General features: G+C 37.7%; 2 protein-coding genes across 3 annotated transcripts; one reads left to right on the top strand and one right to left on the bottom strand.

The window, feature by feature from the left end:
- Positions 1-2191: 2191 nt before the first annotated feature.
- On the bottom strand, positions 2192-10856 carry LOC104107993 (protein NUCLEOLAR COMPLEX ASSOCIATED 4). Of its 2 annotated transcripts, none has more exons than XM_009616942.4 (15): positions 10359-10856; positions 10173-10265; positions 9903-9979; positions 9569-9630; positions 9417-9468; positions 8473-8573; positions 6492-6565; positions 6234-6335; positions 5545-5603; positions 5274-5448; positions 4410-4583; positions 3871-4030; positions 3193-3250; positions 2991-3096; positions 2192-2633 (listed from the first exon to the last, which is right to left on the bottom strand). In XM_009616942.4, exons 1-15 carry the CDS (start codon positions 10713-10715, stop codon positions 2445-2447), a joined length of 1839 nt encoding a protein of 612 aa, XP_009615237.1. In that variant the 5' UTR covers positions 10716-10856; the 3' UTR covers positions 2192-2444. The 2 variants fall into 2 exon arrangements, with proteins under 2 accessions (XP_009615237.1, XP_070043369.1); XM_070187268.1 differs by having other exon boundaries at positions 2247-2633; positions 6234-6331; positions 6491-6565.
- A 2558-nt stretch (positions 10857-13414) lies between these two features.
- LOC138900623 (uncharacterized) lies at positions 13415-14083 on the top strand. Its single transcript, XM_070187726.1, has one exon. It carries the CDS (start codon positions 13415-13417, stop codon positions 14081-14083), a length of 669 nt encoding a protein of 222 aa, XP_070043827.1.
- The last annotated feature ends 13290 nt before the right edge of the window (positions 14084-27373 follow it).

Here is a 27373-nt window from a genome sequence, read left to right as displayed (position 1 = left end):
TCTTGGCCGAGTTTGATTATGTGATGGAGTATAAGCCGGGTAAAGGTAACATTGTAGCCGATGCCTTGAGCCAGAAAACCGAGCTTGCTGCCATCACTTCAGCAAGTTATGACATTCGTGAGGCTGTAAAAGAAAGCATGCAACATGATCCATTAGCCAAACAACTTATCGAGTTAGCTAACTAGGGCAAGACGAGACGTTTTTAGGTAGAAGACGGTTTATTGCTTACCACGGGTCGGCGGGTCTACGTGCCTAAGTTTGGAGACATTAGACAGCGGATCATAAGGGAGAGTCATGACACAATGTGGGCTGGTCATCTAGGCCAACGTCGCACTAGGGCTTTGGTTGAGTCAGTCTACTATTGGCCACGCATGCGAGATGACATAGAGTGTTATATGCAGACATGTCTTGTGTGTCAACAGGACAAGGTTGAGTAACAGCAACCTGGAGGACTTTTGGAGCCACTACCAGTTGCAGAGCGTCTATGGGAGAGCGTGACTATGGACTTTATCACTTGCCTACTGAAGTCTGACGGTTATGGTACTATTATGGTGGTCGTGGATAGATTTTCCAAATATGCCAGCTTCATGCCCGCCTCACCAGGTTGCACAGCCAAGGAAGCCGCCAAGCTATTCTTTAAGAACGTGGTGAAGTATTGGGGCTTACCAAGGCATATTATCAATGATCGAGACCCATGTTTCACTGGAATTTTTGGAGAGAGTTATTCGACTTACTTGGCACAGAACTGCACTTTTCCACTAGTTTCCACCCACAAACGGATGGACAAAGGGATCAATGCCTTACTGGAATACTACTTGAGGCATTATATATAGTGCACATCAGAAAGATTGGGCAAGGCTCCTGGACATCTCCCAATTCTCGTATAACTTGCAGCGGAGTAAGTCCACAGGGAAGACACCATTTGAGCTAGCCACAGGCCAACAACCACAAATTCCACATTCATTACCAGCCGCGTTCGAGGGAAAGAGTTTGGGGGCTTATCATAAGGCTAGAGGATGGGAGGAGCAGCTTGACACTGCTAAGTCCTACTTGGACAAGGCATCTAAGCAGATGAAGAAGTTTGCGGACCGTAAGTGACGCCTTAGGGATTATAGAGTTGGGGACATGGTCATGGTGAAGTTTAACCCAAGATAGTTCAAGGCACTATAGGGCATGCATCAGAATCTGATTCGCAAGTATGAGAGCCATTTAAGATCGTCGCCAAGGTAGGCAAGATCTCATACAAGCTTGACATGCCATCGTATCTTAAGATCTACCATGCCTTCCATGCCAGCATGTTTAAGCCATATCATGAAGACAAGGATGATCCGAGCAGGGGCCAATCAAGTCGAGCGCCTATTACTATCACCGCCTCGCATGATTGGGAGATTGAGGCTATCATTGATTACCAGGCCAGGCGAAAACAAGGGCAGAAAGCCACCGCTATGTTCCTCATCCATTGGAAGGGGCAATCACTGGAGGAGGCCACGTGGGAACGATACGAAGACTTATGGCAATTAAAAGATAAGATCCGAGAGTTTATGCAGCAGCATTGCGCCGCGGTCGTCGCAATATTAGGTGGGGGAAAGTGTGATGACCCGCCATATCATCATGCCACATAGGTGCCATTTGGCATATATTAATGCCATGTGGAAGCTTACATAGGATAAAGGCTAGCATTTGTGAGAAGATTCTAGAGAAGTATGAACATTTCCTGTGAAAGACCCTAGATCCTTATGGATTTGTTAGGAAAGTCATTGGAATCTTCTAGGTTTGTAGAGAATTTTAGATAAAGCCATTATCTTGTAAATATTAAGGACTTGTGTAACAATTAATATTTACACACTAGCCCCTAGGAAACTAGTATATAAAGATGGTCATTTATTTGTAATTCACCAAGCAAACAATTCAAGTTCTCTCTAATACAAAGCTTCATTTAACAATTATCTTGTGTTCTTTCTAATATTTTCTTAGCGATCTTGAGTATAGTAAGACTACCTTGGCATAGCAAAAACGTGAGCAAATTATGTAAAATCGTGAACGAGTTGTTAAGTGTCGCACGTGTGTACTTAGTTAACGACTAAGGACGTGACAATAAGGCGGGACAATGAGATTCTCAGCAATGGAGGGGCAAATAAGATTTGTGGGCCATGGAAGGGTTGGCGTTTCGAGTGAAATAGTTGATTCTACGTTCACTGTAAATAAATTTATAATCTAGGCTATTCTACAGTAACCAGATACAAGAGTTTATCAACGGCAGACGCGAACAAGTCAGTAGTCAGCATTAAGGTACAGCTTAGTGAAAATGTCGAAAAAAATTGCCGCCTCAGAGGAAGAAATGAGAAATTTGAATGAATCATGATACAAATTAGAAAGAACAAAAAATTGAATAAACATTCACAGGAGTCAAACAAAGGTTAAGAACCATTTTTGGTTCAATAAAATCACGAGCTCTCCACTCGACTTCGTTTTGCAGAAATATGACCATTTTCTTTTGATGTGTTGTCCAGCACTGCAGTATTATCCTCATCCTTCAATTTGAAAGTCCAACCCGGAAAATCTGACTCCGAAAATAACTTAGCTGGAGTTGCTGTGTAGAACGCAAGGGGAACCTGTTTAACTCGTCTCCTAATCTGCAACATAAGTATTAATGTTAGAATGCCATTACATGGAACATTAACGGATACAATAAAAGGCAGCAGATGGCCAGCATACAATGAGACAGGGAGTTAAAAATGCTTAAACCAGCAAAAGGAATGTCAAAAACCTAAAATACTAGAAGAGATTTAATCCAAAATGAATTCAAAAGAGAAATAGAAAAGCAACTAAGGCCAAGCGAGAAACTTCATTGGTTAAAGAAGCAAACATAATAGTGAAGATGGTATGTCAACCAATTGCAGCAAATTTAAAAAATAAAAAATAAAAAGTGTTGTCAACCAATAAGTGGATGATTAAAACCAAAACAAATATAGTTACATAATGAGCATTACCTCGTCACCAAAAATCGTCGCATATGAACCAGAACTAAAATCTTTGACTGCCACTTCAGTAGTTTTAGCTCTGATCGTCAAATCATTCTCAAGGGATAAAACAAATCTAACACATGAAAGAAAAAAGGAAGACTTAGTTGAAAAGCACAATTGAACTAACCAGAAATGCATATTAACACAGCGAAAACTATAATTATCATACCTTGAAACCGGCGGGCAGTAGTGACGACGGAGAGTGTCAACCTCCCATAGAGAGCTCCCTGTGGAATGAGAATTTAACACATCACCTTTGCCAAGAATATTGTTTTAAACAAGGAAATCAAAACTTTACACTGAGGAAGCGCCCACTTTTATACCTTACAAATATCCCAATAACCAAAACATTTCAAATGACTAAAGCAAAAACACTGGGATTGAAGGTCCAGAAAACTTAACATCCACCTAAAGTTACAGCTAATAAACAAAAGTTGAAATGCCAAAAGAAAATTATTCTCAACACAATTGCAAAGGTATGTATCTAAGAAAGGCCAAGTAATTCCTTGGCCACCCCTTTTCACCCAAAGAAGATAGAAAAGTATTCTCAGCCGGAAAAAAAAAATTAAAAATAATAATAATAACAAACGAATAAATAGACAAGTACCAATTTGAGTTGACTTGGGACTTTGAAAAGCCCTTTAACTGATTAGAAAGAAAAAAGGAGATGGCAAAATGCTTGACACTACACTGGTTGAATGACTGGAGCTTACAGTTGTAAAGTCTTGCCAATGCCTTTTCAACTCAATTAGAAAGAAACAAGAAGAGATATAGGAGAAATGCATGAGACTGACAGCTGAATGATTGAACTTTAGAAGTACGGCAACTCATGAAACAAGAAAATTACTCATTGCGTTAGCCTTCAACGGATCAGTCTGCTTGTCATCAAAAAGATCAATGCCAGGATTGATGTTTGATATTTCTCTGCTGGCACTGGAGTCCTCGATGCTGTCATCAGTCTCCCTCTCTGCTTCTGTAATGTCTTTCGTAGTCTCATCACCATCCTCCTACAAAGAATTTTATCTCAAATATATGCTTTTGATCCTCTAGAGGCATGAATGGAACACTTGTACAATTTTAACAGTGGTAAGGAAGCAGGCAGAAAACTTTACTATGACATTTTCCAGCCAGAAATGGTTTGCACTTTTGAGTGTCATCCAACAAAAATAACTATTCCTCAATCCCAAACTAGTTGGGGTCAACTATATGAATGTTGTACATCCATCCCACTCTATTTAGATCTGTTTCACTCCACTACTAAATAGTTTGTCATTTGCACGAACTAGCGGGCTCTAAGTTTCACCTTATCTCCTCACTGTCCCACATAGATACGGCATCTCAAAGAATGACTTCAGCAGAAAAAAGGGCAAGACCCCATAGTCTTACCTGGTGCACCAAGCAATTTATTGAAGGATGTCTCCTTAAGAGATTATGAATTAGAGCAACAATGACTAATGCTCCTGAAGGAGGGACAGCGAGCGAAAGCCGACTGAGTTTTTTACAAAATGCAGCCGCCAAATATGCAGGAAGAAGTGGTGATCTCAGGCACGAATCAAGAAGCTGCAAGTAACATTTTGCAGTTAGTGTCCATAAACATAATAACTAGATCTACCATATTACAGCATACTGAAAAAGATATTCCATCAAAATCAATAAAGTAAATTATTTGACAAGTAAATGATATTGTACTGACAGCTTCTGAACATTTTATTGCTCAGGAATCAGCTGAATTTTCAATGAGCAATACACAAAAATATCACATAGTTCAGATATCTCTTTTTTCTGCTTGATAACATCAGTTCAGTATGCATACTTGATAGAAGCAATGACGAAACTACGATGAACATTATGAACCTGAAAGAGCAGACTTCAACTTCCCAAACTACAGAAATGACAGTTATCCAATTAAAACCATATGCAGAAAACGTAGCATATGCAGAACATTTCCAAGAGAGATTGTGGTTGCTTGCGTTTTAATTGTACTCTTCAGGAAAACATCACTTACAAGTAGACAGTAATTAACACTTCCATGGAAGTGTACAACAAAAGATACATTTCATTTCGGCCGAAAGCACTTGCACTCGGGGAAATTCATGTTACATATGGGAGATATATAGCAGCTTAAGTCAATCAGCACTTAAACCAAAACCTACTAAGCATAAATTATAATCCCCCAAAACAGACATGATAGTCTGATAGTCCGAATAGTAAACCAATACAAAGAGGGGAAAGCAAAGTTTTTGATATTACCTGAAAGAACTTAGCCCTATGCTTTGCCATAAAAATGGAGGGTTCCAATAAAGCATAAAGCTTTTCATAGAAGTTGGGGTATTCAAGACCATGTTGTGTCATGAGAACAAACAAGCTGCTAAGAGCCATCACACTGACTACCCCTCCAATATCATATGACCGTGTTAAGAAATCACTGCATATGAAAAGGTACTGCAGTCACTCAACAAGGATTATCAAGTCTGAAAGAATAGAATTAGTACAAGAACAAGAAAAAAGTACAACGTATTACCACAACATGAGAGGATTAGACAGATACGGAATAACTACTTGATGAAGGTTCACCAGAACCTGAGATCAGAAAGCAAAAGAGAATGGTATAGAAGCGATATCGTCATAACTATCGTGTTTCAGGAGTAAAAAAAACAGAATTTAATAACAAAAGCTTGCTTGGGAGTAATCAAGAATTCATTACCTTATAAACAAAAGAATAGGTAGACGGTACCAGCAAAGGAGTTACAGATGCAAAAATGAAAATTTTACTACCACTTCAACCAAATCTTTTAGAGGATCTAAAGCAGAATTAAATGTGAAATAGATTTACTCCACCGTCTCATAATTTTTCCCCCATCAAAGGCTGGTTGAGGTTGTTCAAAGCCATATTTACATAAAATTTCACAACTTTGCACAGTTTCATGATAAAAATACATTCATGAAATATGCTAGTATCATATAGAGGGACTATTAGCCATAGGACGAATATCTATGTCTTCACTTAAACATGCTCTGCACTGTAAAACTTTAAAGGTCAAATCAAAATCAAGTGTAATATGACAGCATCACTTACCACAACTTGAATCAAGAGATACTGGATAAGAAGAGAAAGAGCAGAGATCATAAGAAGTACAAAAGACAATACAAGCACAACACCTTGTTCCAACAGATAAAATGGATATCCAGCCAATGGAACTGTTTATTTACCTCTTTGTAAACATCAATAGGAAGTGGTAATCTAAGGAATGATATCCAGGCTTTAGTAAATTTCAGTTTCATCTTTTTTGCAATATTGGCTGGAGATAAAACCTGAAGATTACAAAGTACTTAAAACATTAGCTTGCATGAAAACGCAAAGAATCAGCAGATGTCCTTAAAGAACAATCCAACAATGTGCGGTACACAGAGGAAAATGTCCTTTTTTCTTCATTTTTTTTAAATATCACAAGGTGTTTCACTAGATACCTTGATATTAGAGGATTCATCCTTGCATTGCTTTCCGCTATGTCCTTTGTCATTCTCTTTCCCAGCAAATATACCTAAATCCACGTAAATATAAGATCACAGCAAAGAGAGGCAATAAGACACAAACATTTAGTATAGGACATATTGCAATCATTGCAAAGAAAATGATACGAACAGCTTGCTTTAAGTCTGAAATTGTAAGAACTAAAAACTGCTAAAACTGAAATTGGACAATCCTGCCTAAGGGATATTTCAAAAATCAAAATCAAATAGAGTGATATATGCATCTTATATGTATCGTAGCTATGTATTCGGGTATTATAAAAAATATAATGTGAAGCCATTTGTGCAGGTTCTCTGCCTTTCAGAATACAGCTTGTATATGAGATTTCCCCATAATTAGTATATTTATTTACCTTATCCGAAAGAAAACAATGTGAGGCATTTAATCTAGAAAGATTTGATCTTTCATCAAACTACGAGCTTTGGATTTTAGTAGCTAGGTTAATAAGAGAGAGGATTCTAATTAAGAGGCTCACCAAACTTCCTAGTTCCCAAAGTTCTGCTTCCAACTACCGATGAGAAAGCTTGGACGTATAGCAATTATCCTAGACAACAACAACAACAACCCAGTAAAATCCCACTAGTGGGGTCTGGGAAAGGTAGTGTGTACGCAGACCTTACCCCTACCCAAAGGGAGTAGAGAGGTTATTCCCGATAGACTCTCGGCTCAAGAAAACGAAAAGAGGCAATATATCAGTACCATCAACGAAAACCATAAAAAAATAACAGCATCACAAGAACCACAAAATAGATGAAAAGCAAAACAATAACCAATAAATAAGACCCCGCACTATGAAAAACGGAAGAGTAGTGTGAACACAACATTTACCACTAGCAGTCTAAGACAAAATCCTATCATACTAGCCTCACTCTGGTACGAAGTAGAAATATGCTCAACTACCTCCTAACCTACAACCTTAATACTCGACCTCCACAGTTTTCTATCAAGAGTCATGTCCTCGGTAATCTCAAGCCACGCTATGTCCTGCCTGATCACCTCTGCCCAATACTTCTTAGGCCGCCATCTACCTGTTCTCGTACCTACCAAAGCCAGCCGCTCACACCTCCTAGACAACAAACGAAATTAAACCCAAAAAAATTGAAATACCACAAAGACCAAGCTGAAATGGTTGTTTGTTTCTTTTCCTTCAACTACTTCTCGTAATAAAATTCTTTTGGACAATCAAGAGTCATTTTATCCTTTCAATCTATTGGGAGCTCAAATACCAATATTAGACGAGGATTGCTACTACCTTTTCCGATGAAACCCTACTGAGACTGCTATTTCCCATAAAGCCAATAGAACGGATACATTATGTAGGCACATGATAAAAGAAACACCTTTTTTTAAAACAGAGGGCTAAAAGCGCGTACACTCAAAATGCAATCAAACAAAAATACCTCAAACTCAAACAAGTTGGGGTCTACCATATAAATCCACTATTGTCCATTTTGGTTTATTAGACCCATATATTCTATTCAGAGGATTCATCATAATTAGATTGTTTTACCCAGATCGTCAACCCATCACAACCCCCACCCTTTATACGGTCTTCAGACCGACTTACTTCGGAAACTATATAAAGCAAAACAAAAATTGCAAATACCCGAATTCGGTTCAGATGTAGGATACCTATCCAGAAGTTTTCGCAACTCAATCATAGATGATGGAATCATCAAAAATTTGACCTTTTTGAATCTTTTCAATCCATAATAACAGTTGACATACATTGGTAAAAACTTACAAAAAATTATTTGTTCGCAAGAAGTGATTGAACAACAACAATTAGCAAAAACAACATTTGCAAAGATCCGTTGTGAAATTTGCTAGGACAAACATTCTTCCATATATCAAAAGCAGATGTTAAATACAGATGAAGCACTAAGTCAGGATTCAACAATTGGTTAAGTTACTAACCTGCACCATTCCACATATCATATTCTGATTTGCCATCTGAACCTTCCAGAGGAGGGATACGAGAGAGTAGATGATATAACTTGTGAGTTGAGAGGGCCAAGCTTTAAATTAAATCAAGAAAAGCAAAGTTAAAAAAGGAGAATGTTGAGTACAACATTTGGACACTAAAAACTAGAACTTCCTGGGTATTGACTAAAAGGAAGAATTGCTTCTATAAGTTGAAAAGAGATGTGGCACACTGAACCAAAAGAAAAAACCATCATAAAAATTGACTAGCAAAGTATTTAATATGCAGTAGAGTTTAGAAACATTTCAGGAGAAGGATTAAAAAGAAAAGACTTCTACAGTAAACTAAATAGTTAGAAAAATATCCTGAATCTAAAAAGGTGATAAAACACAGTGTACAAAGCCAAAAATAAATTTAAAAAAAAAAACTTGAACAGCTTGCCAAAGCAACATTTTCCAAATCTCTAAGTTCTGCAAATACTGTGTCATGAAGATAAACTTGGCAAATACTATAATTTAGCTGATCCTTTGTCAGACCTACGTTTCTCTACCGTCCTAGCTATCTGTATATTCAGTTTAGGGGTGCCTCTTTAAAATTTAAGAAAAATGAAAAGTAATTCTAAACTTATTCTTTTAAACAAATAAAACGATCAAAGAACAAACAGTTTCTGGATAAATAAATCAACCGGAAGCATCAAAAGCAGGTAACATAATCATAGTGCAACAACATTAGTTGCCTTTACTTTCTGTAGCTCAATTATCTACCATAGTTAATGAAATGTTGTTGAAACAATCAGCACCCAATAAAAAGAAAAATAGTTAACACATTATTTGTGTAGGAAAAAATGTTGCATTGTCCAAGTGATAAAAGAGTGTGTTGTCCATTAAGTAATTCCTCATTGAAGGCAATCAGCATCACTCAGATAACTAAAACCAACCTTGATTTTGGCTTGTCCGCGTCGATGGTGTCTGGGCTCTCATTTTTATCGTCTGACGGTGGAAACATCAAAAAAGGCATGAAAACAAGTTCAAGAAAAACAAAGGAGGTAAAGACAGGAAGTCAATATGGAATAAGATAATGTAGTGATACCAGAGATATCTTTGGCTTCTATAGTTCGAGAAAGCTTCTCCATGCTGATATAAGTAAAATATCTGATGAAAGAAGCCAACAAATCAGAATAGCATGTAAAATGTATCTGCTAATCGTAAATTTGAAATGCTAAGCTGATTAGAACAGGAAAACAGGAATGCAACCAACAGGATCAAGGGAGCAAACAGACAGAATTATATGAATTTTTATTGAAGTCTCTGAATATGGGAGTGTATGCTAAATAAGAAATTCCCCTACTTCCCTTCTCCTTAAAATCTCCTACTTTTACTCACACGCAAGAAAACATAATCATTTGAGGATATAGTCATCATACCGGATATCAATGTACTTAAAATACTTTGATGCCAGCAATTCAGGCAAAATATCATCCACCCCGAGAGAGGAATGAACCTGCAACATTTTAAGACAAACAAACTATCTTCAATCAAGTTCCTTGCAGAAAAAAATAACAGAACCAGTGCAACAACAAAGCAGTTAAGGCCACTATATTTAATCAAACGTTGTATTCACAAATTAATATACAGTACAAAACTATACATTATGAAATGATGGGTAACCACCATCCAAATAAGCTGTAACTTACAAAGATATGAAGAAGCCTGTGGTAAATAGCAGAGTGAAACTTTCCACCATTTCCAACTTTCACAAACTCCATCAACGTGTCCAACACAACTTCCTAATCACCCAATATACAATTAACACACATATCACAATCAACTGAAATTAGACAATTTAAAAAAAAAAAGTTAACAGTCGAGCTTGTCCTTACTCTAAGTGCTTCATCGGATTGTGAACAGATAGCAATATCCAGTAGGGATTGAACGAAGTCGTCAAACTTGGAACGAACCCATATTCGATAAATGAACTCAGGATCATTTTGGGAGTCGGAGGAGGAGACAGAAGAAGAAGGGAGTTGAGGAAGCAAAGGAGTGAAGAAAGATTGAAGAGAAAGGAGAGATTCGAGGGCGTATTGGGGTCGAGTGGTGGGGGTGATGAATGAGAGGAGGAGAGGAAGATTGTTAACGTGAGCTCTTGAAGAAAGAAGCTGATGACCTAGGGTTTTGAGCTCGGCAAGTGAGTATTTGTCTCTCTTTTTCTGCTTCTTTGATAACGTAGAAGAAGCCATGGAATGGGTTTGCTGCTTCTTAAATGCAAATTAGTGTAGCAAATTTGAGCTATGAGAAGCAAATATAGCTTAATAACTTTGAATTGAATTCTGTTTTGGTTTATGACAAAGGAGATATCATTCAGAGCTAAAAGGGAGAAAAGGAAAAAAAAAAAAACAGTTCGATTCTGTAGAAATAGAGGGGAAGAGGAAGTTTGCGGGGGAGGGTTTAGCAACTGGGTTTTAGGTAGAAGGACTGTTCGAATTTGGGCTCCAGTCGTTTGTTTCACATACAACCCGCTATAGGCAAGGCTTTGGGCCAAGTCCGTTCAAATATAGAAGAATTAACCCAAATAGCCATCCACTTAATCTCTTAAACTAAAAATAATCAGGAATATATATATAATTAATGCATAATCTATGTATATCAATTAGAAAAAGTAAATATTTGAATATGACTGGCTATTTGTGTAATAATCTCTCAAATATATGCTTTAAATATTTTTGAGATATTTACAAAAAAAGCCGGTAAAAATTCACTATTTATCTTTTCTAACCGGTATAGATGGATTAGACTATAATTATACACATATTAACTTCAATCCACCATTCAAACATTAAGCAGAATTCAGAGTTGAGTTTATCAAATTTTGTTTCTTTCCGTCAGGCAATGTTAAATAACTATAAAACATAAAAAGACATTCTTTGAGATATAGCACATAAATTTTTCGCATGAACTGTAGACATTCTTTCCAAAAAATTCTTTCAAGTCTCAGACTATTGGAATTATAGTTATATTAATCATGTAATATGAACCAGCATACGTTGCTAATTTGTAAGTGCGGCTTACTAGTGGCAGAAGCGAGAGGCTAGATATAGCAATAGTCTATTCAAAAAAGAATAGCACGCCTTCTTTTTTTATCCTTTAATGAAATGCTCTTATATAAAATGTTATACATGTTATAAATAATAGGGCAAAGGTCCAAATATACCCTTGTATTATACAAAATTGAGCACATTTGCCCTTCGTTAATACTTTAGCTCAAATATGCCCTTACCGTCACATAGTTGGTCCATATATGCCCTTAGAGTTATACAGTTGGCCCATATATGCCCTTTTCGAAACGGAATTCACTCAAACTAATTAACTCTTTCGTTAATTATATTAAAGTGTATTACAAACACTATTTCCTTTTTATTAGTATTTTTTTTCTTTACCTTTCTCTTTTCTTTCATCTTTTTTCTTTTCTTCTCTTTTTTTTCCTTTTTCTTTCTCCCTTATCCGTTTCCTCCATTACTGATGTCTTTTCCATTTTCGTCACCAATTTCACTTGACAAAACTCATGAATTTCAATTACTAAGAAAATTCTCTCATAAGGTAATCAAGTTCCAATTTCACTAGCCCTCTAAATAAACAAAATTAAATTGTTCTAAAAATTATAGTTTAAACTTTAAGATAATAAAAATATCTCAACCTTTAACAATACTCAAAAGACCAAAATATTTAAATTATTTTCAGAAAGATAATTTAATGATTAAAAGCCTAGAGTTCAAGTTATAGTGTTATAAATTTGAGTTTTTAGTCTTTTTTCAGATGGACATTTTTTATTTTTTTATTAACTATGTAAATTATGGGTGTACATGGAACGGGTTGGTTTGATTTTTATCAAAATCAAACCAAACCAATTATATCGGTTTGGATTGTTCGGTTTTGTTGGATTTTTGGGTTTTTTGTTACATAAATATTATTTCAATCTTACTTTGTTAATTTTTTTAGAACTAAATATATGTTCAGTAAAAATTTAAAAATTAGCAAACATATGATCTATAAATATATTCTTATGGGAGAATTTTCTTAGTAATTGGAATTCATGAGTTTTGTCAAGTGAAATTGGTGATGAAAATGGAGAAGACATCAGTAATGGAGGAGATCGGATAAGGGAGAAAGAAAAAGGGAAAAAAAAAAGAAGAAAAGAAAAAAGAAGAAAGAAAAGAGAAAGGTAAAGAAAAAAAGTACTAATAAAAAGGAAATAGTGTTTGTAATACACTTTAATACAATTAACGAAAGAGCTAATTAGTTTGGGTGGATTCTATTTTGAAAAGGGCATATATGGGCCAACTGTGTAACTCTAAGGGCATATATGGACCAACTATGTGACGGTAAGGGCATATTTGAGCTAAAGTATTAACGAAGGGCAAATGTGCTCAATTTCGTATAGTACAAGGGCATATTTGGACCTTTTTTCGTAAATAATATTAAGAGTGAATGTCCATGTATTATGAAATTACTTAGGAGCAAATTATGGCCAAGTGGCATGGCCTTCAACAAGTGACAATGCCTTTCAACAAATGTCAAGACTTTCAACGAGTGGCAAAACCTTTTCAACAAATGTTAATACTTTCAACAAGTGACAAAGCATTTTCAACAAGTGTCAAGACTTTGGACAAGTGGCCAAATCCTTTCATGCAAAAGTGCCTATAAATAGGCCCAAACACTTGAAGAATATCATCAAGAAAAGTTTATTAATTATCTCTCTCTAAATTCCTCTTGTTTTACTTTATTTTCTATTATTCCATAACACGTTATTAGCACGAGACTCTACCATCTCAAGAAACTTTTTGAGAAGACTAAGGTATAATTTTTCTCCTCTTTTAATTATGACTGATATTATGAAAAGAAAGTTCGTTGCCCTTGAAATTTCAGGCAAGAACTATATGTCATGGTGTTGGATGCTGAAATCCATTTAGATGCAATGGGTCTTGAAGACTCCATTAAAGATAAAAATAAAGCATCTACCCAAGATTGTGCTAAGACCTTGATTTTCTTGCGTCATCACCTTGATGAAGGGTTGAAAAAAGAATATCTCACAGTCAAAGATTCACTTATTTTGTGGAATGGCTTAAAGGAAAGATATGATAACTTAAAGTTGGTCACACTTCCACAAGCACGATATGATTGGGTTCATCTGAGGCTCCAAGACTTTAAGTCTATTTCTGAATATAATTCTGCAATGTTCATAATTACTTATAAATTGAAACTCAGTGGATATAGTATTACTGATTATGATATGCTTGAAAAAACATTCACAGTGTTTCATACCTCCAATATGGTCCTGCAACAGCAGTACAGAGAGAAATGTTTTAAGAAGTACTCTGAGTTGATTTCTCTTCTCCTTGTGGCTGAACGAAATAATGACTTGCTCATGAGAAATCACGATAATCGACCAATTGGGTCTACACCATTGCCTGAAGTGGATGAGGTGTATTCCCATTATGCTAAGCATGGAAAAGGTCGTGGCCATGTTCGTGGTCATGACCATGGCCGTAGCCAAGGAAGAAATTTTTCTGGTGTTAATCATCCCTCAAAGAAAAATAACTACCAAAAGTGAAAAGAAAAAAAATGAGAAGCCAAAGGCAACGGGTTCAGAAACTGAATATTATCGTTGCGGTAGAAAAGGCCATTGGGAAAATATTTGACGTACACCAAAATATTTGGGTGAGCTTTATCAAGCATCTCTAAAGAATAAAGGCCCAGAAGCCAATTTTGTCTCTGACAATGAATTTGACATCACCCACTTGGATGTGGCAGATTTCTTTGAATATCATAGTTCTTTACATGAGTAGTATTTATTAGTATCAATTAGTATCATAATTAGAGTTTCTCAAAATTGCATTAAAAGGTCATTATTGAATCATTAATTTAACTTTGTTTCTTTTGCCTTTTTCTCTGAAAATACTAATTTTTATTCGTATATTTCTTTTGTATGTCAAATCATGGGAAGCAAATATGGATACCTCACAAAGCAAACTTGGATCAAAGTTTAATTGTAAAAATATTTGTTTAAGTAATTCATGTACGACACATATAATATTAAAAGAGAAAAAAGATTTCTTTCATTTAAATATGTGTAAGGCAGATGTTACTACAATTTCTGATTGTAGTAATCTAATTGAAGGCTCTGGAAGAGCTACTATAACTTTTTCTAGGGGAACAATACTTATCATAGATAATGCAGTATTTTCCTCCATGTCCAAGAGGAACTTGTTAAGTGTAAAGATATCCGCCGAAATGGATATCATATTGAGACAATAGATGAGAATAATCTTGAATATCTCATCGTTACCAAGAATGTCTCTGGCCAGAAAAGGTTTATTGAGAAGTTCCCATCTTTATCTTGTGGCCTGTATTGGACAAGAATTCGTGCAATTAAGGGCACATTCTATCATAAACCAAAAGGACTGATCCCAATACTTTTGTACTTGGCATGATCGATTGGGACATCCTGGATCAATTATGATGAGACGAATTATAGAGAACTCAAATGGGCATCCATTAAAGAATTTAAAGATTCTTTTAAATAATGAATTTTCTTGCACTTCTTGTTATCAAGATAAGTTAATTATTAGACCATCACCAACAAAGGTTGTGATTGAGTCCCCTACGTTTTTGAAACGTATACAAGGGGACATTTATGGACCTATTCACCCACCTAGTGGGTCATTTAGATATTTTATAGTCTTAATAGATGCATCTTCTAGATTGGTCTCATGTGTGCCTATTGTCATCTCGCAACCTAGCATTTGCAAAATTAATGGCATAAATAATTCGATTACAGGCACAATTCCTCGATAATCCAATTAAGTCTATTAGACTTGATAATGCTGCTGAGTTTTCATCCCAAGCACTTAATGATTATTGCTTATCAATTGGGATAAAAGTGAAACTTCATGTAGCTCATGTTCACACTCAAAATGGCCTTTCAGAATCTTTGATTAAACGTCTGTAATTGATAGCAAGACTGTTACTCATGAAAACGAGGTTACCCATTTCTGTTTAGGGTCATGCAATTTTGCATGCAGCAATGCTAGCTCGCCTCAAACCGATAAATTATCATAAATATTCCCCGGTGTGATTAGTTTTGGGTCATGAACCTAATATATCACATTTAAAAAAATTTGGGTGCGCAGTATATATGCATATAACACAGCCATATCGCACCAAGATGGGTCCCCAAAGAAGGTTAGTGTAATGACCCGACCGGTTATTTTGAAAGATGTAGCCTCGTTCCCCTATTTACTGATCATTTAGCTTTATAGCTGTTATGTGACTTGTCGGGGTAGTTGGTTCGGGTCCGGTGAGGTTTCAGAATGAATTGAGATACTTAGTCTCAAGGTTGAAAGCTTAAATTGAAAAGATTGGCTGGATGTTGTCTTATGTGTAAACGACTCCGGAAGGGGTTTTTGATGGTTTCGTTAGCTCCGTTGGGTGATTTTTGTAACGACCCGACCTGTTATTTTGATCTCTAGCGTGTCGTTCGGCAGTTTGAGGCCTTGAATAGTTTCACTTCAGGTATTATGATTTGCATATATGGTCAGAATTGAATTTTGAGAAATTCGGAGTTAGTTTGGGAAGAAAATTCTAATTTCAGAAGTTTTCAGTTGGAAGAATTGACTAAGGTTTGACTTTTGAGTAAACGACCATGGAATTAGGATTGGAAGGTTCCAACAGGTTCGTATGATGATTTTGGACTTGGGCGTATGTCCGGATCGGGTTTCGAATGACCCGGGAGTGTTTCGGCGCTGATTGTGGAAGGTTGGCATTTTGGAAGAATTTTATAATTTGGGTTGAAGTGCATTTCAATATTATTGATGTCCGTTTGGGATTATGAGTCTAGGAATAGCTTTGTATGGTGATTCTGGTATTGAGAGCGCGTCTGGATGTGGACTTGGAGGTCCGTAGGTCATTCCGGGGTCATTTGGCGAAAGTTAGAAATTTGAAGGTTTTTGAGAAGTTTAACCAGGAGTAGACTTTTTGATATCGGAGTCGGATTCCGATTCTGAAAGTTGGAGTAGGTCTGTAATATCGAATGTGACTTGTGTGCAAAATTTGAGGCTAGCCGGACGTGATTTGATAGGTTTCAGCATCGAATATAGAAGTTTGAAGTTTTAAAGTTCATTAAGCTTGAATTGGGGTGCGATTCATGGTTTTGACGTGGTCTGAGATGATTTGAGGCCTCGAGCAGGTCCGTGTTATGTTATGGGACTGGTTCTTGTGATTGGACGGGGTCCCAGGGGCCTCGGGTGAGTTTTGGGGTGGTTTCGGGCCAAATTGGAATGATTTGTTGTTGTTGATTGCTGCTATCTAGTTTCCTTCTTCACAAACGCGAAGGGATTCATGCGTTCGCGAAATAGACTTTTGGGGGATGCTGGATTTACCCATCGCGAATGTGATGGGAGAGACGCGAACGTGGAGGTGAGGTTGTGGAAGCCTACGCGAACGCGGGTAGGCACACGCGAACGCAAACGCGAAGAGGAAATGAGTTGGGGGTCCGCGAACACAAAGGGTAGGGAGTCACTAGGTTCGCAAACGCGGCCACTGGGTCGCGAATGCGTAGAGGAAAATATGGAGGCAGTGTGTTTAGCCTTCGCGATTGCGAAGAAGGGCGGGCCTGGGCAGATTGGTTTTAATGCGGGGTTTGGCTTATCCCCTCTCATTTTTTGCTTGGGTGTGCGATTTTTGGAGCTTTTGAAGAGGAGACTTTCATCATCTATGTCAAGGTAAGTGATTCCCACTTATTGCAAGTTAAATACTTGGAATATATATAGATTTTAACATGGAAATTCATGAAAATTTTGGGGTTTTGGTAGAAAACCTATAAATTGGTATTTTTGGATTTTGATCACGAATTTGGGCATGGAATCGAGAATAAATCATATATTTAAGTTCGTAATGTTATGGGTAATGTTTATCTTTGAAAAGTTTTGGAATCCGAGCACGTGGGCCCGAGGGTTGCTTTATCGGCTTTTCGAGCGGAGTTGGAAATTTGTCTAAATTGATTTGTTATAAGTATTAGAGTATATTATTATTGGTTTGCACATTATTTGACTAGTTTTGGAGCGACAAGCATCAGTTTGAGGTGTTAGAGGGCTTTGGAGCCGGTAATGGAATTTCGGAGCGAGGTAAGTCTCCTGTCTAACTTTGTGAGGGGGAAATTACCCCTAGGTGTTGTATATTGATGTGTGCTACTTGTTGTGGGGGCTACGTATGCGCGAGGTGACGAGAGCCCGTACGTAGCTACATTCATGTTATTGTCCGGGTAGGCTTAGGTTCACATCATGTTATAGCTGTACTATTTGAGCAGTCTCTCGCCTATTAAATTCCTCTGTTTTACATTACTACTTGAGACTAGACTTGCTATTGTAGAGACTACACGAGTTCATGATCAGTCACCGAATAATTTTACTCCTCTTATGACATGTTTCCGTGATATATATGTTTCATAGAAAGGTTTTTATTAAAGAAATTACAACTCACACGTTTATTCGTGAGTAGGGTCAAGGACCCATCAAAGCTCCTTATTCTAATGGGATCGGGCCGATCGCCTCGACAAGATTATGTACTTCTTATTCTAATAGGATCGGGTCGTTTGCCTCGACAGGATTTATGTACCACACTCTCATGGGAGCGGGTCGTTCGCCTCGACAGTTTAATAGATGCATCTATGGTTCGTGCTGTTCGACCCTCGCCAGTGTACAATTTTTTATTTATGTTGGATCGGGTCGTACGCCTCAACATATCTATAAAAATATCCTCATGGAATCGTGCGTAATATTTGGCAAGAAGCCAAAGTATATGTGAGTCTTTCCCTGATTCGAATTATAACAATCTATTTGGTGAGGTCTATTTTATATATATATATATATATATGTGTGTGTGTGTGTGTGTGCGCGCGCGCGCGCTCCGGTTGAGGGGAAATTGCTAATTAAGAGCTTGAGTTTATTGTAAGGAGGATAATTGTACCACAGATTTACATTTGATTATTTTATTTATTTACTTTGCCTCGTTTGTGTTCACCTCCTTACTGTACCTGATATTATTGGACCACTAGTGAGTGTCGATGTCGACCCCTCGTCACTACTCCTCCGGGGTTAGGCTAGATACTTACTGGGTACATGTGAATTTACGTACTCATACTACACTTGCTGCATATTTTTGTGCAGGTACTTTTATGTCCGGTGGTCCTTCGGGTGCGGAGGCACGGATGATGCGGGGACTTGACGCGAGCTGCATTTCAGGTTACGATCCGTAGCCAGCAGAGTCTCCTCCAGGGTTATTTGTATTTTTCCTGTCTAATTTGTATTTCGGACATATGCTGTATTTTATTTTACTTCCTAGATGATGCTCATGCACTCGTGACATCGAATTTTAGGGGTACTTATGAGTTGTTCAGTATTGTAATTGGGAAAATATTATCATTTACTCTGTAAAATTTATTTCTGATTATTTAATTGAAGGAAAATTTTGATTTGAAAATACTAAAATGAATAATCGAGTTAATCAACTATTGTTGGCTTGCCTGACATCGGTGTTAGGCGCCATCACAACCATTAATGAATTTTGGGTTGTGACAATTTTGGACTTAGGAGTGTGTCCGGATTGTGATTCAGATGTTCGTAGTTGAATTAGGCTTGAAATGGCGAAAGTTGGAAATTTATAAGTTTGACTGAGAGTGGACTTTATGGTTTCCGAGCTCAGAATGGGGTTCCAGGAGTTGGAGTAGGTCCGTGGTGTTATTTGTGACATATGTGCAAAATTTGAGGTCAATCGGACGTGATTTGATAGGTTTCGGCATCGTTTGTAGAAGTTGGAATTCCGTAGCTTTCAATAGGCTTGAATTGGGATGTGATTCATGTTATTGTTTTTGTTTTATGTGATTTGAGGTCTCGATTTAGTTCGCATCGTGTTTTAGGACTTGTGGGTATGTTTGGTTGAGGTCCCGGGGGCCTCGGGAATGATTCCGATCGAAATCAGATTGGATTTTTTGGAATTTTTTAAGGCTGGTGTGTTCTGGTCTGGTGCGACCGCACCTACGAGGGAGTGGCCGGAAGGGCTGCATATGTGGTTCTGGGTGAAGAGAAGGTTTGCGCAGGTGCGAGGGAAAATTTCGCACCAGCGATCTCGTAGATGCGGAGGCTGGTCGCAGGAGCGGAGAAGGCTTGAAGTCCCTGATCCGCAAAAATGGATGGGCTTGCGCATTTGCACCTGCAGGAGCGGGAATTGGGACCGCAGAAGCGGTTGATCGGCCCTTAAGTGACCTCCACAGATGCGGATTTTTGACCGCAGAAGCGGATTTTTGGACCGCATATGTAGGATAGTTGGGTAGTGTTTAAATCCAAAGGGTTTCATGATTTCTCTCATTTTGGACTTTGCAAACTCGGTCTAAGGCGATTTTTGAGAGGACTTTCAGAGGATTTCTTGAGGTAAGTCACTTGTGGTTTAATTTGCTCAATTTTTTTGGTTCCTTATTGATTTTCCCGCTTAGATTGTGTGGTTTTAAGGTGTAATTTGGGGGGTTTGAGGTTAGGGATTTGGAGAGTTTAATTTGGGGATTTGAGTGGCGATTTGATGTTGGATTTTCGTAAATTTGATATAGTTGAACTCGTGGTTGAATGGGTGTTCGGATTTTGTGACTGTCATTGGATTCTGAGACGTGGGTCTGAGGGCCAACTTTTGAGTCGAGTTTTTGATTTTTGATTAATAGTTTAGTATTTTTCTTATGGAATTGATTCTTTTAGCTCGTGTTGATTGTATCGAACTATTTGTGGCTAGATTTGAGGCATTCAGAGGCCGTTTCGCAAGGCAAGGGCGTGTTGGAGTAGAGATTTGCACAGTTTGAGGTAAGTAACACTTCTAAGCTTAGTTCTGAGGGTATGAAACCCTGAATTTTGTGCTATGTGATTCATGTTGAGGTGACGCGCATGCTAAGTGACGGGCGTTTGGGCGTGCACCGTAGAAATTGTGATTTAGTCGATTCCCTGGAACTGCGTAGCTATTTTATCTGAATATTTTGTTGTACTCTATGTTTTAGAGCACTCGAGCTGAGATCCACGCTAGAAATCATAGTTAGGCTATATGCTGGTACTATTGGGACCCACAATGGTCTTTATTTGCAGTCGTGTACTCCGTCAGATTCATCGTTACGTGTCATATCTCAGTCTTTGTTATCGTATATTGTCACATCTCGTATCATTGATTAGGGCTGCTTAGAAGGAATGTTGTGAGCCCGAGAGATTGGAAAGATTGGTGACTGAGTGGGGCCTGAGTGCCGTGATGTGAGTGATATCTATGTATATGTGGATCGGGTTGCACTCCGCAACAAGCCTTACGACTATATATATTTGGATCGGGTTGCACGACGTAACAAGCCTTATGGATATATATATATATATATATATATATATATATATGAGAGAGAGAGAGAGAGAGAGAGAGAGAGAGATCGGGTTGTGCGCCACAACGGGCCTTACGACTACATATGTATCGGGTTGCACGACGTAACAGGTATCGTATAGTGCTGAGTGGCTGAGCGTGGCGAGCGAGAATTGAGACAGGCAAATTGAGTGCTCTGAGAGTGTGAATACTTGAGATTTCTCCATGTTGCATCGCATACGATTCTCGCATTGGCATGCAGCTATAAAGATGTCATACTCTTCTTATCAGTCATACTTGGCGTATTTCACCTTTGCTAAACTTAACTATTGAACCTAAAAGCATGCCTACTTTTCTATATTGTTAAATTTTGTATTCTTACTGTATTGTTTGAGCTCGTCACTGTCTTTAGACCACATGTTAGACTTGTTATTTATTGAGTTGGTTGTACTCACGCTACACCCTACACCTCGTGTGTAGATCCAGGTGCTTCCGGCTACGATGATTGCTGAGTTGTGGAGTCCGGACATTCGGAGATCATTGAGGTAGGTGTTGGGCGTTCGTAGACCTTGACTCTCCTCCCTTATCTTTCATTTTATTTATTTTAGTTTTATGTTCTAGACGGTGTACCAAACTAAATCTTTATGTATATGCTCATTTACTCGATGACACCCCGGGTTTGGGAGAGATTATGTATTGAATTATGAATTCCTATCCTGCTTTTAAAAGAGTTATCTTAATTAAGTTGTTTTCATATCTTTCAAAGATTTAAAGTGTTGGAAATGTCTGAGTAGTAGGCTTGCCTAGTACTATGATAGGCGCCATCACGGCGGTTGGTTTTGGGTTGTGACAAATTAATATCAGAGCCTAGGTTACATAGGTCTCGCGAGTCATGAGCAGGTTTAGTAGAGTCTTGCGGATAGGTACGGAGACGTCTATACTTATCTTCGAGAGGCTGCCGAACCCTTAGGAAACTTCACATTCTTGTATTCTTGCCGTGCAGATTTATTGATTCCTGCCACTAAATTTCTGTTTCTCTATTCTCTCACATATGGTGAGGACAGGTGCTACCGATTAGGATGGACAACCACCAGTACCACAAGCTAGGGCCACGAGAGGCTGAGGTCGCGGTAGGGACCGCAGTAGGGGCAGAGGTGCAGCTCATACGATAGCTAGAGCGGCACTTGTAGATCCACCAGTTGCTCCAACTCAGGAGCAGGTGATAAGTGGGGATTTTGACTACTTATTAGAACATTTTAGCCTTTGTTTTAGTCAATTGTGTTAATCAATCTCTCGATTGAATTGCGTTCCCAAAACTAATAAAATGTGCGAAATTACAGGAATGCCGGAAGTTGGACTCCCGAGATGAAATCCGACTCAAAGAGGATAGTCCAAGAAAAGGCAACAAAAGGGCACAAAAGTATACAATGTGCGGTCCGCCGAAGGAATTCTGCGGCCGCAGAAACAATTACAAACCGCAGAATTCCACCTGCGGCTGCAAACAAAAATGCAAAATTAAGCAGATATTTGTGCAAATTGCGGACCGCACATGAACTGTGCAGCCGCAAGAGCTGGGTTAGGACTCAAGTTTAGAGGGTGCAAATGTCTAAGTCCTAAGTCCCTGTGAATTACGGACCGCACAAGAATTGTGCGGCCGAAGAAAAAGTGTCTTGCGGCCGCAGACATAAATGTGCTGACCACAGAAGACTGGTTTGCGATCGCAGACATAATTTGCGGACCGTAGAAATGTTGCCTCGCGGCCACAATTCAGAATTATGCAGTCGCAAAATCCCAACTCTTGTCAGATGAAGAAGTATGCGGACCGCACATGGAATTGTGCGGCCGCATAACCTCCCGAGGGGTATTTTTATCCGAGATTTTCAGACTTGTATAAATAGAAGAGTTTCATGAAATTAGGTTAAGTTTTTACATCAGCAATTACTGTAGCCGTTTTTCTTTGCCTCTTTTGGAAGTTTACTATATTTTGGTGTATTTTATAATAGGTTTTATTATTTTAAGCTTACATTATGAGTTTAATTAGCCTTTCTTCTTCTTCTTCTTTTTCAAATCCAAGCATGAGTAGCTAGATTTTTTCTAGGGGTATGACCCAACCCTAGTGTGTTAACCTTATGGGTAATTAAATTAGTGCTTGTTTATGATTGAGTGTTTGTTATTTAGCCTAGTTCATGCTCTAATTTGTGGAATTAATGGTTGCAAACATTAGTTCATGCCTATTTGACTTAGTTTCTACTTGATAAAGAGAGACTTAGTCTAGGAAAACTTGTCTAACAAAAAATTAAGTCAATCGAGAGATTAATTAACCCAATTAAAGGGTTCAACCTAGAGATAGTAATAACCCAACTTGAGCTTTTATCAACTGTTTTGTATGACACCCATTTGGTCTTGAGAAAGCCAAATTGGGTAACACCACTCTCTAACCGAGAGGTATTGAATGGGTAATTGAGAGTTGATAGCTATAATACACCCCGATCAACAAAACATGCATTAATTTTTGGCAAACACCTAGGCAATGATCACAACCCTAGGCTTTTTACCAATTTGAAAAACCTCAAAAACAACTATTCCTAGTCTTCTTTATTTATTCTGCATTCTTTAGTGTAAAATTAGAAATAGAAACAAAACCTTTTGTGGAAGTGCAAATCAAGACAACTCAATCATGCGCATTAGAATATATACCCCCTAACTCCCATCTTAGCTCCCTATGGATTCGACCCCGATTCTTAGTTGGGTTTTATTATTGCAAACGATCGTTTCACACTTCTTTCGAGGTGTACAATTGGACGTGATCAATTTTTGGTGTCGCTGCCGGGAAGTTAAAAACGGTGTTAGTGATATATTTGGGTGTGTTTTTAGAGTATCTTCTTTTCCTTTCGTGTTACTAATTTGTTTGAGAAATCATAGGTACAACCATGGCAAACAACGAGCTCGAAAATATTGCTTTGGGGGATGTGGACGTTGAGGATAACCAAGTGGAAGAGGTTCCTCTTGAACCTAAAGACAATAGAAGAGGCCGAGTGCCTCATGACAATATGCTCGTTCCACCCCCACCTCCCCACGAGGAGCTCCACACCGGGTGTTACCCAATGAAAGAAATGCAAGTGTAATAGTCCCTCCCCCATATTTGGGCGGACAACTTTCAAATCACCGGTGCTCCACACGTGATGATCACTTTGCTAGAGCAATGAGTTTTCTTCACCGGTGCTCCAAGTCAAAATGCATACAAACATTTGAAGGGGTTTGTGGGCACTTATTGGGGGAGCAAACAAACAAATGTCCCCGGGGATGCTTTGAGGCTAAGGATTTTTCCCTTCTCTCTACGAGGGAAAGCTTTAGATTGGTTGGAACGTTTGCTGAACCATTCCATTCAAACTTGGGATAGATTGGCGGGAAAGTTTATTTCTAAATTCTTCTCTACAAGGCACATGGTTACACATCTGTAATGACCCGACTAGTCGTTTTAAGAGTTGTATCCCCGTTCCCTTATTTACTACTCATTCGGTACTTTATAACTGTTATGTGACTTTCCGGGGTAGTCAGTTCGGGGTCGGTGAGGTTTTTAAATGGATTGAGACACTTAATCTCCAAGATGGAAACTTAAGTTGAAAAGATTGATCGGATGTTGAATTATATGAAAACGACCCCGGAATAGAATTTTGATGATTCCAATAGCTCCGTATGGTGATTCTGGACTTAGGAGCACATCCAAAAAATTATTTGGAAGTCCGTAGTTAAATTAGGATTAAAATGGCTAAAATAGAAATTTATGTTTTGAAGTTTGATTGAGGAGTTGACTTTTTGATATCGGGGTCGAAATACGATTCAGGAAATTTGAATAGGTCCGTTATGTCATTTATGACTTGTATGTAAAATTTGAGGTCAATCGGACTTGATTTGATAGGTTTCGGCATCGAATATAGAAGTTGAAAATTTATAAGTTCATTAAGCTTGAATTGGGGTATGATCCGTGGTTTTAGCGTTGTTTGATGTGATTTGAGGTTTCGACTAAGTTCATGTGACGTTTTAGGACTTGTTGGTATATTCGGACGGGGTCTCGAGTGGCTCAGGTGTGTTTCGTGGTGAGTTTTGAGCGAGTCTGGCATTTCGGCACTCTGATGATGTTTTGGGACAGTTGAAGTGTAGAGGGCACATTTTGGAGTGCGGATGTGCGTCCCCAAACTCCCATAGTGCAGAGGCAGTGGTAATTGTGCGGACCGCCGTTGAAATTGTGCGGTCTGCAGAATTTCTCTCGTGACCGCAGAAAGGAGATTTTCAGGTTCGATGGTCCGATTTCGGAAGCTTATATTTTATAATCTACAAGGAATTTAGAGATGATTCAAAAACAAAAGTTGTAGCCCTTTGAGTCTAATTTCCAGAAAGGTATCATTAATCATTTAGACATTTGGACATTTGTACAAAAAATTATGGTCAATTTACTAAAATCTGGTAGTACAGTCACACTGAAGTGTGGCCGCATAATTTGAACCGCGACCGCAAAACTTGGAAATGTGCGGACCACAATAAAAATGTGCGGTCAACACAATGGGAGGTCCGATTTTTATACTTTATAAACGAGGGTTAGAGTATTATTTCATATTTGGACTTTGGGAGCTCGGTTGGTGGCGATTTTTCGAGGGATTTTCAAGAAATTCATCGGGGTAAGTGATTTTAACTTGGATTTAATTAATATACATGAATATATCATTATTTTCATTATTTAATTAGTATTTTGAGATCGAAATTTGGGGAAAATTGTAGAAATTTCATAAAAATAAATTTTGGGATTTAAATGTCGATTCAGAGTTGGATTTGAGTGAAACTAGTATGGTTGGACTCGTAATTTAATGGGTTATCGGATTTTATAAGTTTCGTCGGATTTCGAGACGTGGGCCTCACGGGCAATTTTTGAGATAATTTCGAATTTTTGTTGAAATATTTGTATTTTCATATGAAATTAATTCCTATAATTTGTATTGATTGAATCGAATTAATTATGACTAGATTTGAGCCGATCGGAGTCGGAAAATCGAGGGAAAGACATTCTTATTCACTGATTAAGCGTGGTTTAAAGTAAGTAACTTGTCTAACTTTGTGTGAAAAAAATTTCCTTTAGGATTAGTATTGATGTGATGTGTTAAAAGTCGTGTACACGAGGTGACGAGTGTGTACACGGACTAAATGTGAAAGGTTATATTTTTAAATTGTGTAGATCATTGTTTCATATTAATTAAATCATTCCATCCTCTTAAATTCATCATCATTGATCTATTTTTATGTTTTTTGAAGTTTGCCTGGCCTTTTCTTGCTAATTGTCTTACTTGTTTAGTTGGAATTTTATTTCTTTTATTCTGTACATTAATCGAAGGTTGAATTTCTTAATTGAATTATTATTAATATAAAGTAGTTGACATTTTTAAATTTGGTATTGAGGCAACGTGTTAAAAATTATGAAATATTATTTTTGCTGAATTATTTATTCCCGAATATTTTGTGAGATTTTTGTACTCATTGTGATTGAGCCGCGAGCTCTTTATTGTGGAAAATATTGTTGTTGTTGATTTATTTTGGCAAGTTAAAATATTTGGGAATTTGAAGTGTAAATTGTGATATATTGTGATATTTATACGCCTGCGGTGATATAAGGTCCAGGTGTTGATAAGATAAGGGTGGCTTGATACGCGTGGCTAGTAGGAGAACTGCTAGAAGTCATGTGGTGTGATAAGGGTTGCTAAAAGGCGAGATGCTATTTCGGAAAAAAATAATTATTTTAAAATTTATTGTGAAGGCCTCCACGATGATATAAGGAAATGAGATATTGTGAATTTATTTATGATTTGAGAGTTCGAGGTGGTACCTTGGGAGTGCCCTTGTTGATATTTCTTTATAGATGCATTTGCCTTTGGTTATTTTGTGATTTTCTTTAAAGTAGTAAATTTTTGTTTTCCTTCCGCGAGGTATTATTTGCTCTTATTCTGTGTAGTTAAATTGTGACATACTACTTACTTGATTCATTCCCATTGTCATTTTATTATTATTATTATTATTATTATTATTATTATTATTATTATTATTATTATTATTATTATTATTATTATTATTATTATATTGTTAAACTTTTCACCCTGTCTTTTATTATTTCCAATAGGGCCTGACTTGAACTCGTCACTACTCTACCAATGTTAGGTTTGGCACTTACTGGGTACCGTTGTGGTGTACTCATACTACGATTCTGCATATTATTTTGTGCAGATCCAGGTACTTCTTATCAGACCAGGTATTAGTGAACTAGCCGTACGCGGAGACTTCAAGGTATATCTGCCAGCGTCCGCAGACCTCAGAGTCCCCTTCTATCCTTATTATGTTGTTTTCCTCATTCTCTTTAAACTCTAATGTATAGAGACACTTAGAATAAATTCTTAGAATCTTGTGACTTATTTTTACCGAATTTTGG

Source organism: Nicotiana tomentosiformis, chromosome 10 (assembly GCF_000390325.3).
Source record: "Nicotiana tomentosiformis chromosome 10, ASM39032v3, whole genome shotgun sequence".
NCBI lineage: Eukaryota > Viridiplantae > Streptophyta > Magnoliopsida > Solanales > Solanaceae > Nicotiana > Nicotiana tomentosiformis.
This window is presented reverse-complemented; position numbering and strand designations above follow the sequence as displayed.

Coding starts and splice junctions, on each gene's coding strand:
- LOC104107993 (XM_009616942.4), bottom strand. CDS start 10,715: ATGGCTTCTTCTACGTTATCAAAGAAGCAGAAAAAGAGAGACAAATAC. Junction 6,336..6,491: donor ATGAATCCTCTAATATCAAG/GTATCTAGTGAA, acceptor TGTAATCTTCAG/GTTTTATCTCCAGCCAATAT. Junction 2,634..2,990: donor CGACGATTTTTGGTGACGAG/GTAATGCTCATT, acceptor CTTATGTTGCAG/ATTAGGAGACGAGTTAAACA.
- LOC138900623 (XM_070187726.1), top strand. CDS start 13,415: ATGGTGTTGGATGCTGAAATCCATTTAGATGCAATGGGTCTTGAAGAC.